Source organism: Protobothrops mucrosquamatus, unplaced genomic scaffold (assembly GCF_001527695.2).
Source record: "Protobothrops mucrosquamatus isolate PMUCROS unplaced genomic scaffold, P.Mucros_1.0 scaffold612, whole genome shotgun sequence".
Taxonomy (NCBI): domain Eukaryota; kingdom Metazoa; phylum Chordata; class Lepidosauria; order Squamata; family Viperidae; genus Protobothrops; species Protobothrops mucrosquamatus.
The window spans coordinates 368,868-387,430 of record NW_015386909.1 but is presented as its reverse complement, the minus strand read 5'-3'; the positions used below and the strand labels follow the sequence as shown (position 1 = coordinate 387,430).

General features: G+C 40.6%; 1 protein-coding gene across 1 annotated transcript in view; it reads left to right on the top strand.

Moving 5' to 3' along the window:
• Positions 1-18,563, top strand: part of LOC107288957 (catenin alpha-3) — a 237,381-nt gene that overhangs the window by 196,284 nt on the left and 22,534 nt on the right. Inside the window, exon 6 of the mRNA XM_029284460.1 lies at positions 15,246-15,351. Coding sequence (XP_029140293.1) covers positions 15,246-15,351 — 106 coding nt within the window. The remainder of the gene's footprint in view (positions 1-15,245; positions 15,352-18,563) is intronic.

Here is an 18,563-nt window from a genome sequence, read left to right as displayed (position 1 = left end):
ATTATGGTGTAGTATGAATGTTTCTAAGAGACATTGTTATGTTTCTTTCTGGGCTGTTTCAAACAAGACAAAGTAAATAGGCTCCAATTAAAAGCAAATTGTAGGCATAGTGGCTTCTGCTGTCTTAGTGAACCAAACAATAGAGTGTGGACAACAAAATGGTAACCAGAAGGTGAAGAATATTGGAAAATAAGTACTACAGCAGTGCAACATAGCTCAAATTGACCAAACAGAAAATGCAACAGAGATAATTACATTATTCCAAAACAGCACAGAGAGAGGTTAATTTGAAAGATCTGCCAGAACTGGGCTCACTTTGAGAGTGAATCTGATGGACTGCAAGTAACTGAAAAAATAATAGGTACTGTTACCATATAAGCTTAGAAAGAATTTCAATCTTCAACAAGTACCTGCAAAAGAGAGTCACCCAATTGCAGAGATGGCAAGTGGGACACTAGTGAGATGGAAAGAAAGGCAGTTTGCCCTCCCAATTCAACTTGGAGTACGTGTCATATGTAGAGGTAGGAAGATCAGAAGATGGTTGACAGACGAGAAACATCTATTGGGGGAACTCATAACTGAGCAGGACAAGGTGGAAAAAGAGTCAAGTTTCCCGTTCTTAGTAGAATATGCACACTCAACTCTTCCATGACAGTTTTGGAAATTCCCATAAAAGGTGGATCTTCAGAAGCACCAGTTGCTAAGGCTGGAGAAGACTTAAGGCTCAAGGAAGGAAGATACATACTAAATCAGGGGTCTTCAAACCTGGCCCTTTTATGACTTGTGGACTTCAACTCCCAGAATTCCTCAGCCAGGCACGTGCCTGGCTGAGGAATTCTGGGAGTTGAAGTCCACAAGTCATAAAAGGGCCAAGTTTGAAGACCCCTGTACTAAATAAACAAACTGACCAGGCTGTGAAAAGGAAAACCTAGCATGCAGTCAAAATAAAAGTATTGTTAGGAAAAAACTGAAGATGAAATGAAATATAGACAAGATATAAAACTGCTGAAATGTCTTTGGAGCAGGGCTTTTCAACCAGTGGTACGGGTACCACTTGTGGTACATTGGCACCTGGCAGGTGGTACGTGACCATCCTAGAAAAGTGGTAGTGGGGGAGGAGAATGAGCTGAACCTGTGGCAGCACCGCACAAGCCTGAGCGAGAGATGGCTGGAGCTGCAGGGCTGTCAGGGCTCAGCGGAAGCGCCAGGATCAGCACTTCTTCGGGGCTGTCAGGGCTCAGTGGAAGCGCCAGGATCAGCGGCAGGCTCCAGCTGGAGCTCGGCGCTGATCCTGGTGCTTCTGCTGAGCCCAGAAGAAGCGCCAATCAGCTGGAATGTTGCAGCCTCTCCAGGTCACAGTGTCCCAGGGTCATGTGAAGTGACCAAAACCTGCTGCAGCCACCCAGCAGACGGGGAGGGGGAATAAAAGCCAAACACCCACCCCACCCCCGCTGCCAATCCTCAACAGAAATGCTCAGAACAATGAAAACCTAAGAGGAGGAAGAACGCCACTGGGTGGGCAGGCAGCTGTCTTGCTCGGCTGTGGCTTGGGGGACACTTTTTTCAGTGCCATGGTAACTTCAAACAGTCACTAAGCGAACTGTTGTAAGTCAAGAACTACCTGTACTTTATCACTTTTTTCCTTTTTTTGGGGGGGGGTCATCAGGTTTTTGACACTTTGCTAGGCGACTGGTGGTACTCGGATATTGCCATATCCTAAAAGTGGTACAACGGGTGAAAAGGTTGAAAAGCCCTGCTTTGGAGTATGACTTTGAGAACAACATAATTTCTGGCAAATTCTCTGAATGTAGAGTTAGCAGCTGGCTAGGGCTCAGAGCAAGGTTCCCTACAAATGCTCACCCAGTCCCCAGCTTTTCATGTGATCGGGCAGACCACATGCCACTGTCAAAAAGAGTCCTAGGGTAGTTTTCTCACAGGGAACAAATACTAAGTCTTGTTTGTGTGCTTGCAGTGTCAGTTCACAAGCAAGGTGATGAATGTCCTATCCAAAATGGATAAAAGAGTTTTGTATCCCAGCCTCAGGCCCGACAGCTGTGGTACAATAATAATAAAATTAAAGTTTGCCTGGATATTATTTCATTTCGTTTAAATGTTCTAAGGATGACTAATGTGGAGAGGAGAGAGATCCCTGGTTTGCCTCTGTCTAATGAAATGGTAACTGCTCTTGCTCACTGGTTTCAGTTCAGCTGATGGTCTTTCTCTTCACAAGAAGAGACATTGAGGTTTCTTTTAATCATCCCATCAGCGGGATTTTTCTTAATTGCTCAACAAAATGAGCTATGAAATCCTAAATGGAAATGGTCAGCCTTCCTAAGGCCTTTAATTCTTGTTTTACAAGCTAGGAAATAGGTATAATGACACTCTTTTCATTAATATATTCCTTTCTACTAGCTTGTCACAGCAGTTTCATGCTGATCACTTATGTAAGCTTGAGGGGGAAAAAAAATCAGAGCTCTCTTAGCTGTTAATAGAAACTTTAAATTATGTCTTTCTACTTACCCTAACTAAAATGTTCTCCTTTCTTTGAAGGCTTAAACAGCCTCCCTTGCTAATAAAAGATAATGGTTATGTAAATAAATTAACTAAAATTGCCAATCAATCTCTGAAAATTATTTTCCCCATATACACTCGAAGTCAGTACTGAGTACTGTTGATTAAGTTATATAAAATCTAAGAAACATATATTGTGTTTTCAAAAATTATTTCAATTTTTGAAATAATGTTCAAATTGTTTCTAGTTTTCCATAAGCATTCCATAAGAATATTTTTCTGGTTCTTCCTCTTCCTCCTTTTCATTCCCGTGTTTGCCCTCCTCTTATCTTTGATGTACACTTCTACTCCATGGGAGAGGATAACTAATGGTAAAGTTAAACTAAGCTTTAATTGTCATTCTTAATGAATGCTGTAGTAATTGTCCTGTTTTTCTGTCATAAAATATTTTTACTACTTAGCCGGATAAAAACAATGAGACCAATGAATTTTAATTTCTATCTTATATTCTGTCTATAGTGAGCCCTGCAGGTAATTTACTAGATTCTAAAAGGATTACACGTCAAATAAGCCATTTTATTTCCTATCTCTCACTATGTCTGTGGCAATAAGTACGGTATGAATCCTAAAGTGGGACATTTTGAGGACTAAGGGGGAAGGGTAATTTTGAATTAAATGGAAGCAGCCTCTCCTTTATCATGAGAAAAACAAAGAGTGGGCTCTAGGACATGCAACCTTGGAGTAGGTTTTAATTTCTCCATTTAATCTAATGAAAGAGAATTCAAAATAAATAATTTACTAAGCTAAAAAATTCCAGCCAAGCTAATCTCATCTACAAATTCGGTTCTGGCCTCTGTGAGCTAGCAGACTTAGATTGAAGATAAGTGGCAAGAGATTTTCATCCTACTATTTTGAGTAGCCACGGAGCCTATATTATACATATTCCTTCAGTTCAATAGATAGTAGCAGATTTTTATTCTTTTTTACTCTCTCTTTCTCCTGTTGTGGACATATGCTGTATACCAGTGGTGGCGAACCTATGGCACGCATGCCAGAGGCGGCACTCAGAGCCCTCTCTGTGGGCACACACGCCGTTGCCCCAGCTCCACCTCCCCCCACTCCCCCCTCCTCACCAGCAGCCCCCCCCAAAAGTCACCCTTGGGTGCGGCCCACGTGGAACAGCACAGCTAAGAACATGGCAGCCAGGCAGCAGGGACAAGATTCCAACTTCGCGGCCCAATATGCGCAGATGATGCTTCTGGGCGCTGGTGGAGAGCGTGACCGCCTGGGCAATCTGCAGCGGGCTGTGGCAGTAGGGGCCCTGCGAGTGGGCGGGGATGGAGCGGGTGGTGGAGCAGGGGTGGAGCAGGGGCAGGCGGTGGAGCGGGCGGGTGGGCTGGGGGGTGGGGCGGGATGGTTTTTGGGCACTCAGTCTCTAAAAGGTTTGTCATCACTGCTATATACTGTCAGAGCATGCACAGTCTTATTGCATTGAGATAACCCAGGAGTAAATACAGTAAACAGTCGTTTGTGTTAAATGGTGGTTTATATTACAATATCTACAAATATACTAGAAACAAAATACATACACGTGGTGATAATTCAGCAAACTGCAATACATAGCAATTACAGCAGGAAACAGACAAGAGAGAACACAGCAGCAAAAGACCTTCCCTTTTATACTCAGGCTCTTAAAGGGATACACACACCTTCTGAGTCATTCCTATATTGCATCATCCACCTTACATTGCATTACATCATTACATAAGCTGTTTAGCTATTAACACTCCTCCCATTTAAAGCTAAACAGCTGTTAATCCAAATGCTCTTACATTGATGCTTGCCTGCATTTAAAACTTAGTCAACATGTCGGCTTGAACAATTGAACAATTTTTCTCTGTGTACATTCCTGCCTTATACTGCAGTTCATTATTGTGTCCTTCCATTTATCCTTTTCTACTTGAGGTAATGATAACATCTCTTGATAATCACGGGGTTCATACCTTACAGTATATGCTCTAACCCCACTTGCTGTGAATCGATCAGTAGGTACGCCTTTATTGCTACGTTCAGACCTCCTAGGGATCACCTGTTCCTGAGTTTCTGTTACGTCTCTCTTTATCTCAGGCCTATCTTCTATCCATATTATTTCTGACCTGCTATCCTGTTCTTCCTTCACTGGGCTTTGTGTAGCCTCCCCTTCCTGAAAACTAATGCTATTGTGGACATATGCTATATAGCAGGGGTCTTCAAACCTGGCCCTTTTATGACTCATGGACTTCAACTCCCAGAATTCCTCAGCCAGCGTGCCTGGCTGAGGAATTCTGGGAGTTGAAGTCCATGAGTCAAAAAAGGGCCGAGTTTGAAGACCCCTGCTATATACCATCCATCATTTACCTGTGTATGTACCTCAGACACAACACAAATCAAAGTCAACATTGATTGAACTTAGGAGATTCAGACAAGTTTTAGTTTCAATGAACTTGCAGCCAAGGTAACGGAAACTGATTCCAAGGGTCAACCTGGGGATCAAAGCCACAAAAAGAAGTTTTTACTGCCCTTTTCATTTTTAATGTCTTGGATTTCTTTTTTTCCATTCCCCCAGCTGTCCATAAGTGGGAAATGCTAGTAAGAAGAGTGATAAATCTAGCTTTCATCCAGGGTGTACTTTTATAATGGACTTTTTTTTTTACTTTAGGAAACTCAGAAAAAAATATGGCTTTTCAGACAGAAAATATGAAGATATTTGTACTTCCACGTTTTGAGAGTTGGTGTTGCTGGTTCCCTTGGTTATCTAATTGCACACTCATTATTTCTTTGAAGCGTCCCCGTATCCAATTTTTGTACATCCTATTCTTGCCTTGAAATAGCATTTACCTTTTATTTTTGCTCTTTCCTTCACCCCTCATCCTTTTGATATCACTATTTGGTATTATCTATAGTTTTATCTGTAAGTTTCTCTGTGTCATAAGTACAAATTCCATAGATGTGGAAATGGCTACATCATTTTTCCTAGGTCTTCAGAGGTCTTTCCTTCATTGAAAGCAAGAAGAGAGCTACTATTAACTCTAGAGGTCTAAAATTACATTGTTTGTTATTCTGGTACAAGCTGAATAAAAAATAATTTTAGTATCTTAAGCACTGTTCATAATCAAGGGACTGTTGCATCCATTTCTATGAAATCCAATAGCCTCTATCGATCATAAAAGTTATCATGAAAACTGCCACATCATCTTTTCCATTTTCTAATATTCCTAAATAACTTTGAAACCCAACCACAATCCCTTACATTGTTCTTAACATCTGCAAATAAAACTTTTCCAATGTGTTCCTGTCCAACTGCTGAAACTCTGGAAATGGCAGACAGCCTCTTCAATAAAGCATTGCTTATATATTGATTTGTTTCTTGCTAACAGTACGATTATACCTCAGAGCAAGTGGTAATCGCAGAGTACTAAGTGATAGTTTTATCTTCAATACTGTCTGCTTCATTAGTTCTCTTCAGTCATTTCAAATTTAGAAAAACTCTACCTGCAGAAAAGAGGAACAAGAAATTAGCAGGTTAACAAATATTCCCTCTGCCATCATTCTCCTTCATATATATATATATATATATATATATATATATATATATATATATATATATATATATATATATATATATATATATATATATATATATATATATATATATATATTTCAAAATTTGGATTGCTAACAAAGAATTAAGGGAGAACTGGAATAGCCATTTTGAACTTTTTAGTTCTTTTCAACCAGACATACCCTTCTGAGATTCCTTTCTCCCATATTTNATATATATATATATATATATATATATATATATATATATATATATATATATATATATATATATATATATATATATCCAAATTTCTTTTTCTGACAAAGAGTTAAAGAATTAAATTGGGAGACTAAGATGGCCATTTTGAGCTCGTTCTGCTCTCTTCAGTTAGCCACACCCTTTATGGGATTCAAACCCAACTAGGGGCATTAAGCAGGCTCAAGTTGCAACTGCGAAACATTTAACATTTAAATGAAGCCCCTAGTTGGGGGGCTGCAAGGCAAAAGATATTGTAAAAAGTAGAGCTGCAGTATAGCAGTTAAAAATGTCAAGGTGTAATCAATCAGACCGATCTGTCTGAAAAACTTCCTGTATATACTCCCTTGACTTGGCTGGCAAAGAGGGGAGGAAAGCCTGTGGCTTGGTGGTTAAATCACTGCCTAGTATGTAAACTGCCCAGGTTCGAATCCCATAAAGGGTGTGGCTAACTGAAGAGAGCAGAATGAGCTCGAAATGGCCATCTTAGTCTCCCAATTTAATTCTTGAACTCTTTTCAAACCAGTCAGTCCTAGAAGAGATCAACCCCGACTGCTCTTTAGAAGGCCAGATCCTGAAGTTGAAACTCAAATACTTTGGCCACCTAATGAGAAGGAAGGACTCACTGGAGAAGGGCCTAATGCTGGGAAAGATTGAGGGCAATAAAAGAAGGGGATGACAGAGAATGAGGTGGCTGGATGGAGTCACTGAAGCAGTAGGCGTGAACTTAAATGGACTCCAGAAGATGGTAGAGGACAGGAAGACCTGGAGGAACGTTGTCCATGGGGTCGTAATGGGTCGGACACGACTTCGCAATTAACAACAACAACAATATATATAAGATAATTATACACACTGAAGAGTTTCCTTCTCCTTGAAGATATTCTGCAAATTTGGAACTGTTCAGGATTCTAATTGTGCAATGAGTCTGTACAGTAGTGGTGTCCAACCTTGGCAACTTTAAGACTTGTGAACTTCAGCTCCCAGAATTCCACAGCCAGCATGGCTGGCTGGGGAATTTTGGGAGTTGAAATCCACAGGTCTTAAAAGTTGCCAAGGTCGAACACATTTGCTGTACAGCAGTGGTAGGATTCAGCTGGTTCACACCAGTTCAGCAGAACCAGTAGCTAATTTTTTGTTGCCCAGGCCCAGAACGGACTTCCAGAAGCGGCATCCACACAGAGAACCGGTTGTTCACATATTTGAATCCCACCACTGGTGAAAAGCATCTAAGAATATAATCAAAACAAGAAATTGGCAATATAATTTGAATGTAGAATAAACATTGATTTCCAATGTATTTTAAGTCAGGGGTCCCCAACCTTGGCCACTTGATGACTTGTGGACTTCACTCCCAGAATTCTTTAGCCAGCATTCACATATTTGAATCCCACCACTGCTGTATAGGCTAATTGCAATGACTTTCTAGGCTGTGGTTAGCAGTGGTGCAGCTCAGCTCATCAGCAAGGCACCAAGTAAGGACATTGGACATTTAAAAAGCTCAATTCCCGCTGTCTTCATGAACACATATGCATAGTTTTCCTGGCAACAACAAAGACGTGATTTGCTGTTGTCATCTGCTTTCAGAATGTTTTTCATCAAGTAGGTCTGCCACCTCACTAGGCTTCTATCTTTCCTATAAAAGAGAGATACTGCTAGCAGGAATTATTAAGGTTATTTGTGGACCAATAATTCTTCCAGCTTCCCATAGTTATTTTATAACACAAGCATTTTTTACTTACTTACATACAGTATTACCTGCTTGCTTGCTCGCTTGCTCACTCACATATTTTTGAGATTTCAACTGGTGAAATATATTGGCAATTAAATATAAGATGAAAAATAATTCTTTTCCCAAAAAACATTTAAACTTTTTCATTCTATTTCATCACGCTTTTATAAACTTCTCTTTCTCTCTTTCTCAGACTTTGATTTAAAGGAAAATGATTAACATTATTTTCAGTTGTTTTATGCCACCGTGCTTTCTCCAGAATCTTTTCTTATATTTTATATGATAGCTTTTTCTCAGAATAAGATTTTTAATTTAGAAGTTGCTCTCGCAAATGACAGCTTAAATGACATTTAAAAAGAAACAGCCAATAAAATGAAAATCTATATATAATGCATTCCCAGCATACTCTCCGCCAATATGCTATTTAGCAGAAAATGCACTCTTTTGATTTTTTTTTTTTTGGTTTAAGCTATTCAAAGTCAGTACAATGCCGATAAGGCAATAAGAAGATATGTTTTGGATGAATATATAACACTATAGTAAATTCAAAGATATCAGTTGATTCTTAACAGAAATTATTTATTTACTTGTTGAAAGGGTCAATCTTTCAACGCTATAGATTGCAACTTTTTCCTTGTTGGGAATTAAGAATTGTACATGCACACATTGATGCCTACACATATATTCACCACTATCACTGGGCTGGAGAAAAGAAGCTTTACTTTAATTCCTGACAGGGATGCTGTTCAGGATGGATGGTTTTTAGCTGAATGAACTGCCAAAGGATCTTGCCAAAATAGCTGATCAAACAAATCATCCAAATGGTGTGTGTGTGTGGGGGGGGAAACTGTGCAGATTTCAGTACTCAGCAAGATGGACTGCTGCAATGTGCGATCTGTGATGTTTACAAGAAGAAAAGTATAAACAAATAAAAACAAGATGAGGTTAGAATGAAATAGACATTAAAATTGTAATGAAAAGCTGAAGAGTAATTGTTTAAAGTCATACCTGAAAAAGCTGGAAATAGAAATTTTTTCTTGACATTTTTTTTGATATCTGGCACAGAGTTTCTGCTGCCTGTGCTTTTCCCCAACCCTTATTTTCCATATTCTGCCAAATGGTCTGAAGAGCAGAAGGTTCCCGTGGCCTCCCTTCTCCACCCATACAGATCTTGTCTTTTCATTGTTTCCTCCATCAGTGTGATTTTTCCTCCATTCTTTTTTATCCAGAAAATTAATCTGAAATATCTCTTGACTCGAGGAATGGGGTGTCCAATCTTGGCAACTTTAAGACGCATGGAGTTCAACTCCCAGAATTCCCCAGCCAGCCATGTGTTAGGACAGTGGTGGCAAACCTATGGCATGTGTGCCAGAGATGGCACTCGGAGCCCTCTCTGTGGGCATGTGTACCGTTGCCCCAGCCCCACCTCCCCCCATGGCCCCCTCCTCACCAGCAGCCCCCCGGAGGAGAGTCGTCTCCAGGCGCGGCCTGCATGGAGCAATGCAGCCAAGGACATGGCAGCCAGGCAGCAGGGACAAGTCTCTGCCCTCATGCCCTATCACGCACAGATGATGCTCCGGGGCATGGGCAGAGGGCGTGGCTGCCATGGTGTTGCAGGGCTGCCTGGGCGATCTGTGGTGGGCTGTGGAGGCGGTGGGTGGCCTTGTGGGTGGGCAGGTGTGGGGCAGAGCAGGGGTGGAATGGGTGGGGTGGGGGGTGGAATGGGGGTGGACCGGCACGGGACAGTTTTTGGGTACTCGGTCTCTAAAAGGTTTGCCATCACTGTCTTAGGACTTTCTCTTAAGTGATTCTTTTTTTAAAAAAATGTTTGGGTTCTTCAACTCACCTTTGACCCCTGACAACTGCCTGGAAAATTTACTGCAGTTTCCTTCTCAAAGTTTTTCAGAAGTGGTTTGCCATATGCCTGTTTCTTCCTAGGGTAAGAAAAAGGGACTGGCCCAAGATCACCCAGCTGGTTTCATGCCTAAAGCAGAATTAGAATTCATGCTCTTCTGGTTTCTAGCCTGTTGCCTTAACCGCTATACCAAACTGGCTGTCAACCGTCCCATTTGGCACATCCCCAAAAAGAGAAACCCTTGGCATTGATCGATCCATTTAGGCACAGCAGAAGTAAAGTCAGCTCTGAGGTTTTCCTGTGAAAACCCTCATAGGTGAAAATCCATGGGCCACCCACAATTCATTGTCCACCAATTACACACAATACTTTTGTTTTGGGAAAACAGTCTGTGCCGGCTGGTAGCGCCAGAGAACTTGGCCTTGGCGGTTAGTTGCTCTCCAGTGGCAGAAGGCTCTCATACATTCCTTATCCCTCCCCCCCTCCCTGGGTATTTACCAACCCCCCTCCCGTTTCTTTTTGGCAAACTCTGAGCTGGAAGTTGATGCAGGCAATGATAAAAGTGAGTCAGCTTTGATACTGGCTCATTTTATAAGTGGCTACTTTTACTGAATTGAAATCTCAGCACTAACCCATTCCTTTCAAAGGCTGAGCCTTACTTTGGATAGAACCCTAGAATGCCTCCAAAGCAGTGGTTCTCAATCTTTTTAATGCCGCGACCCCCAACCGGTCGTAAGTCGAGGACTAAACCTGTCATATGTCGAGGACTAAACCAGTCATAAGTCAAGGACTACCCAACCGGTTGTAAGTCGAGGACTTTCCCTGCCTGGGAGCACCGCGCATGCGTGGTTCCGCCCCCTGCGCCGGCCGAGGCGTAGCTGGCAAGCGGCAGAGACAGAGCAGGCCGACCACCAGCTGGCCCAGCTCAAGGGAGGTAAGGCACCCGCCAGAAAAGGGGAAAAAAAATGGCAGACAGCCTTGCTTGGCGACCCCCGTGAAATGGTCGATCGACCCCAAATGGGGTCGCGACCCATAGGTTGAGAACCGCTGCTCCAAAGCTATGTTTTTCAGTAAGTGTCCATTTTCGGAAAGCCAAACAATTTACACCCATATCCAACATTTGAAGGAAAATAGTATTCTTTCCTTTGTGGTTTCCCAGCTTCAAACTTAACAGTTTTAAGCTGTCCACTTCATTGCTTTTTTTTCTCTCTTTTCTCTCCAGCTGGCAATGGGTGGCAAAGCATAATATTCTTCTTCCTATGTTATCATTTGATAAAGCTGCTTCCACAAGCTTTTGAGCAGCAAGGCAGAACCACCAAAGCAACTGTGTGGGTGCCAATTGCTTTCAGGAAGGCAGAAGATGTGATGTCAGATATTGTTTGAAAGATCTTTTCTTTCTTGACTCATGAAATGTTACGTATGAAATAGGAGAGCTGTATTTCTGATGGGACATATTACAAGATTGTACTACTGGCATCTCATGTGCTTGGAGGAATATGGCAAACACGGAAGAGGCCTCAGGCATGCAAATGTAGGATTGTTGCACATCTGTCTGACCTGGGGATATCAACTGCCCCATGCATATTGAACTACAGAAGAACTATACTTTAAAAATAGAGCGAAAAATGTCCTGTTGAAAACCAGGTGAAATCTGGGATCAATTTAAAATCAATTACTTTGCAATGATTGCTGCAAGGTTTTTTTCCTAGACTTCAGATGGAATATTGCCAACCTAATTCTCCACAGTGACAATACAATCAACTCAAGCACGTCTCAGAGTTCTGCATGAACCAGCAGCTCTGGTTGCTTCTAGGAAACCAGAGGTGCTTTCATTCCGATGGAATTAATGTCTAAAACTAAATCCACACCGTATTTGTATCAAAAACTAAAGGATATTTTCAAAGTTGGTATTAGTCACATTTACAGGTTATGGGCAAAAAAAGTGGAACAATAGATAATGGAATATCAAAGATTGCAGGTCTTAAAAATATCAAATTGTTTTCACTGGATTTAAAATTAAAATTGATTCACCAAAATAATTTGAGTTTACGGACACTTCAAAATAGATGGACATAGAGTTTCTTTGTTGGTGATATAAACAATCTGAGCAGTCATTGATTCAAATGATTTGGTCTCGTGAACCACTGGTATCTGGAATAACATGAATATACAAAACGTTTATGGGAAATGGTTTAATGTTAAAGGTCTTAATGTTGGGTTAAATTATATTCTAAAACTTTGAGATTTGAAGAATTATGAGAAATCCAGATGTGTTGGGTATTGTTAAGACAATTATTTTAAGTATGATTCCCAATTCTAAGGACTGAATTCAAGACATGTAAATTATCTAATTTAAAAACAGGCTTGTTTGAAAATGAAATGATCTAACCAAACTTATTTTACAGGATTATTTTCAGCAAAGTAATTGCAAAAATTGGCTGCTGGAAATTCAAGTTCTAATGTTTGCTTTTAAACACAGCAGAGAAAAGAAAATTATTAATTCTTTCCTCTGAGGGAATGAAAGGAATGGCTAAAACCAAACCTTAATTCAATGTGCTTTGAAGACCAGTTATTTATTAAAAATACCTTTTAAAAAAAAAAAAAAAAAAAAAGGCATGAGAAGGGGCAACTCCCCACATTTTTTCTTTTTTTCTCTTCAATTTGGAGTTAATCAATTCTGGACATAAGCAAGGATTAGTGCAGGGGTAGGCAACCTTGGCTCTTTTATGACTCGTGGACTTCAACTCCCAGAATTCCTGAGCCAGCCATGCTGAGGGGAAAGGGAGAGGTTTCCAAGCTGAGCCCTGCTGGCTCAGGAATTCTGGGAGTTGAAGTCCACGAGTCATAAAAGAGCCAAGGTTGCCTACCCCTGGATTAGTGGTATCACTGATTTGCCGGGATTTAAGACTATGCACTCTCAACACAGATTTTTTTAAAGATATAATTTTTACTAAAAGAAAGCTTTACATAACTTATTATTTCCAAAGTAAAAGTAGAAAAAAATAAAGAAATATGAAAAAGTAAAAAAGTGAAAGATAACAAAAAGAGAAAGAAAAATAAACATTTAAAGAAGTGACTTGTTACCTTCTTTGAAGCAATGCAAACAGAGATATTACCATTTCCTCCCTCCCAAATTATATCTTTTAATTCCCTTCTACCCATAAACATTTTTAACCAATAAAGCCTGAAACCATCAATTCATGTTTACCCATTTTCAGCAAAAAGTCCATAAGGGTTTCCACTCTGTTTTAAAAGTATTTTTTTGTCCCTCCTTTGTCAAATAAATCAGTTTAGCCATTTCTGCAAGGTCTGCCATCTTCACAATCCATTCCTTATAAGTGTTTCTATATCCTCCCATCTTTGTGCTTATAATAACCTTGCTGCAGTTGCCATATATAAAGCCAATATCCATGAGCCTTTTTAAGTTGACTCTCCGTAAGTCCTATTCCAGTGATGGCGAACCTTTTAGAGACTGAGTGCCCAAAACCTGGCCCTGCCCCTACTCCACCCCTGCCTTGCCCCCACTCCGCCTGCCCGCAGGGCCACTCACCGCCTCCAGGGCCTGCCACAGATCGCCCAGGCAGCCCAGCAGTGCCATGGCGGTCACGCCCTCTGCCCGCACCCCGCAGTATCAACTGTGCAGGATGGGGCATGAGGGCAGAGTCTTATCTATGCTGCCTGGCTGCCATGTCCTTGGCTGTGGTGCTTCCCGTGGGCTACGCTCAGGGGTAACTCTCCTCCAGGGGGGCTGCTGGTGAGGGGGTCGTGGGGGAGGCGAGGCTGGGGCAACTGCACATATGCCCAAAGAGAGGGCTCCGAGTCCCGCCTCTGGCACGCGTGCCATAAGTTCGCCACCACTGTCCTAATCTATTTCCCACATTGCATACTGGATGCATACCAAGTAACCCTTTTTTCTATAGCAAAGGTCCAGTTGCTTCTGATTATTCATTTTTAAAATTCTCTGCATTGCCATATATCTGGTTCTCATTTTCAACAGTGATTTGAAGTTATACTTCTAGACAATTTCTCTAGTGTCATACATCAATGATACATCATTTTATAAAACTTCCATTTTAATTGGTAAGGCAGTATGAGTTTCAAATTTTTCATAATAATGCTCGATGCAGATATTGAGTGAGACTTGTACTCCCCCCTCAAAAAAAACCACCACCTTATTTGCTATCCTTTGACATCACAAGCAGATTTAGTATTTTGCCTTCTTTCTTTTCAAAAGGAATATTTGAAATTCCCATTCGAGAATGTCTTTGGCTTTGCCTCTTAAAGAAAATAGAAATATTCACATGTCCTTTCAATGCCCTTTTCAAAGGTAAGGTGTGTTTAGATCATGAGGGGGTGTTGAATTTATGACACCTCTTCTGGTCTTAGAGTCATGCAAGATTGGATGAAGAGGTTGCTTGTCTCCTTTTCTAGCAACTCAGCAAATTTTGTTGAAAGGTTGCCAAATGTCTTTCAATTGTTATTGCTCAGAGAAGATTGCATAGCAATCTGAATTATTTGTTTTCATTATAGGTGTATGAGTGTGTGTGGTTATAATAATTCTCTTCATTTCCTGTTCATCCAGACAACATGTACCATTCTTTGCTAATTTACCTGTTAGAAGTTGATTTAAAGCATTACTTGTGGACTTCAGCTCCCAGAATTCCTCAGCCAGCGTGCCTGGCTGGGGAATTCTGGGAGTTGAAGTCCACATAGTCATAAAAGGCCCAAGTTTGAAGACCCCTGCTATAGATGGATTGTAGGCCACCTTGGGAATCAGAGCCATCAGACATGCAATAGATAAAATCTGATCGCCTGGTTGCAGCCTCTACTTTGATTTTGTGGCATCAGCCCTTGCAGATACATGTCCTGTTTTCAAATGCGACAGAGACATTCTTAGAGGACTAAAAGAAATTGTATTCTCATATTTATTCTAAGACTGTACCAGATGTTTAATATTCATTACTAGCTGTACCCGGCCACACGTTGCTGTGGCTCAGTCTGGTTAAATGGAAAAGAAAGAAAAGAGAAAGCGCACGTTTGTAATATGTTTAATTTCACAATGCTAGCGTGTGTTGCTTTTACGTCCAACAGATGGCGCTGTTTTTCAAAAAAGCATGTTTTACCTGTTACAGGTGTGACATCTATACATTTATATAATAGTAGGTATATACAAACACGTGCATATTCGAATGCAACATTGTGTCAAAATTTCAAAGCAATCGGTGAAGAACTTTCGGAGATTTAAGATTTTGAACAAACGAACATTTACATTTTTATTTATATAAATATATATATTGTTTTAATTAAAGGGGCAGAGGACCACTGAAGAATACCTCAGATGTGATTAATGCAGCTAAAATGATCTCAGAGTCAGGATCTCGTATGGATGTGCTTGCAAGGCTCATTTCTAATCAGGTAAGATAACAGAGAGCCCATAACATGTGTTGTGTTACAACTGACCCCTTGATCCAAATACTATTGTATTTTTTATATTCTTTGTCAGGTGCCTATTTTCTTTGTCAAGTAGATTCCTAAGAATTTACTACAGCTGACAATATGTTGCAGAATGGATTATTAAACCAGAGCCACATGCACCAGCTAATTATTTCTCACCATTCTAAAATTATATTGGTAACTTGAATTTTACGCCCTATAATTGCCTTCATAATAAAAAAAAATCTCTTGTTTCACAGGAATGCTATCATCTTACTTTTTCCAGCTAATGGGATTTTTAATAAATAAAAATAAAATAAAAATGCTATAATTTTTTGTGTAGTATAGCAAGAATTAAATGCCCTTTTGTAATCAGACTTTGCTAAACACAAAAGCCTACGTGAGACCAAATGAGGTACAATTATTTATTAAACTTGCCTTGGTTCGTTTGCCTACAAAGCAGAGACAAGAGTTTTGCCTTCTGTTTTACTTTCTTTGTGACTCCAAGACTGTTTTTCATCCTGGAATTTAGCTAAAGTGAAAATGTGCATTACCAAAGCAACAATCAGATAAATGAATATTGAATCCAGGCCAAGAAAATACCTAAGGAAAATGCCTCAGCTTGCTTTCTCCTAATTCGCATGAAGATAAACAGCAGAGCAAGGAAGCACATTTAGACTTGCAAGATTCAGTTACTATAACCATTCTAACAAAAGTAGCTTTAGGTCTACACCAGGGGTGTCAAACTGCCGGCCCGTGGACCGGATGCATCATAGCAAAACCGCACCTATCCCATTGCCAGCAATGGCAAAAAAATCGTGATACATCACGACACGTCACGTGATGTAGCGAGTTTGACACCCCTGGTCTACACAGTCGCTGTTTCTTAGTCTAGTCTACCTGTTTGGGCTGACAAAACATAAAGAATGTGATAAAATAAAAAAAACAAAGGAGCAAATCCTGTCATACAGCATCACAGTCTGGTTTGGAGGCATCACTGCTTCAGACAGGAAGGCAGGGCAGAGGGTGGTGAGAATGGCTGAAAAGATCATTGGCAGTTCCCTCCCTCCCATCCAGGACATAGCACAGAAGCGTTGTTTGAGCAGGGTCCGTAAGATTATCTGGGACACTACACATCCTCTTCACGACCTGTTTTCCTTGTTACCTTCTGGGAGGAGGGGGCTTCGTGGTATCCGAAGCAGAACATCCAGATTCAGCCAGAGTTTCATTCCATACAGCATTAACCTTGCGAACTCTCAAGCTTCCTCCTTCCATTATATATTCAAGATGGACAATATTTAATATTTATTTGCTACATATATGTAGGGATGTGGGTCTATACATATGTTGTTCATAGTATGTTTAGGTGTGTGTCATGTATGTGTTTCACTTTGAGAGCAGGCAACTAAATTTCATTTTTGATGTGTGCCGTTGTGTCCACAGTATAAAAATGACAAGAAAGATTATCTTATCTTATCTTATCTTAGTAGTATGGATAATTCATATTGTATAGGTTTTCCGACAAGTCAAAGCATTGTTCCTTTGTAGATTTAGCCCTTCTGTTAACTGAATTGTGCCTTTGATGCTGTTGGATTTCTTTGGTTGTTGTTGACTTTGGTTATCCATATACATTTTTATTGCACATCTTTGGACTTGGGTAGATCTCCTCCAGAGTCCATTTGGACTGGAATTGGGCGATTAGCATTGTTAAACAAATAAGTAAATAAATATCATTTTGAGTATGCTCTTACTAAAGACAAATTAACTCATGGGGTACATTTAATTCACCATCTGGACTTTAATGGTTCCTCTTGTTTTGTAAAGTGTGTGTGTAAAATAAGTTTTATGTGCACATTGTAATAAAGGCCTAGAATCTTCTTCACAGGTATCTTTACAACCCTGATCCAGCTGCTTGTTTTGAACTTGGTAGCCTGGCAGAAAACTGAGAGAGCCAAATCAGCAGCCCAAAAATACAGAGACCTCTGCTGAAAAAGCCACTTGGCATTGTTCCTGTTTATCTCTCCCCATTATATGCACACCTTCTATAACAACAAGCATGCCTGCCAGTGAACTGTGGGCTCGGTGCTTTATTATTCTGCAGTTTAAACACATATTTTTTTCCCCAAATATTTTCTTTATGGTTGGCAAAATGGGAGAGATAGCTGAATTGTTTAAACTTCTTGCCAAAGCTAATAACGTCGTTTCAGTGGAACACAGTTCATCATTCACGGTACCTTTCAAAGCACAGCTCTGTTAGCCTGAGACCGCCTTCCAGTCAACACCTCCATCATAAACCAAGTTAAAAAAAAAATACATTTTCATTCACATGTAGCCTCTAATGTGAACGTGTGCCTGAAATAAGCAATCAGTCTGTAATGAAGATTCAGTGTTGCATATCTTTGACCTTTTCCAGTTCATAAAGTAGAACAGTTTCAAGTGAATGACTTTTATTTGGGTTTCATGCCATCTCACACCATCAAAATGTAAAACTGTGAAAACCATTGAATTAGGCAATATGGATTGTTGCCTTGGGGGGGAGATAGGTTGTGATTTAACACTAGCTTTAGCATATAAGACATTTCCTTTAGCAGGATATATTTTAAAGATATACAGGGACATTACTGTTTAAAGCACAGGTGTCAAACTCGCCGCGTCACGTGACGTGTCGCGACCTATCGCGACTTTTTCCACATTGCCGGAGCTGGGGTGGGCACGGCCTCTGCATGATGCAACTGGCCCATGGGCTGGCAGTTTGACACCCCTGGTTTAAAGAAACCTGACTCAGACAGATTCATTACTGTCATGGGATTTGAATGTGTAGCTCAGAATTGACTTGTTGCATTGTTAGAGTTGGAATACTGCATCCAGTTTTGGTCACCACGATGTAAAAAAGATGTTGAGACTCTAGAAAGAGTACAGAGAAGAGCAACAAAGATGATCAGGGGACTGGAGGCTAAAACATATAAGGAACGGTTGTTGGAATTGGGTATGTCTAGTTTAACGAAGAGAAGGACGAGGGGGGACATGATAGCAGTCTTCCAATACCTCAGGGGCTGCCACAAAGAAGAGGGAGTCAAGCTATTCTCCAAAGCGCCGGAAGGCAGGACAAGAAGCAACGGATGGAAACTAATCAAGGAGAGAAGCAATCTTGAACTAAGGAGAAACTTCCTTAGAAGTTAGAACAATTAACCAGT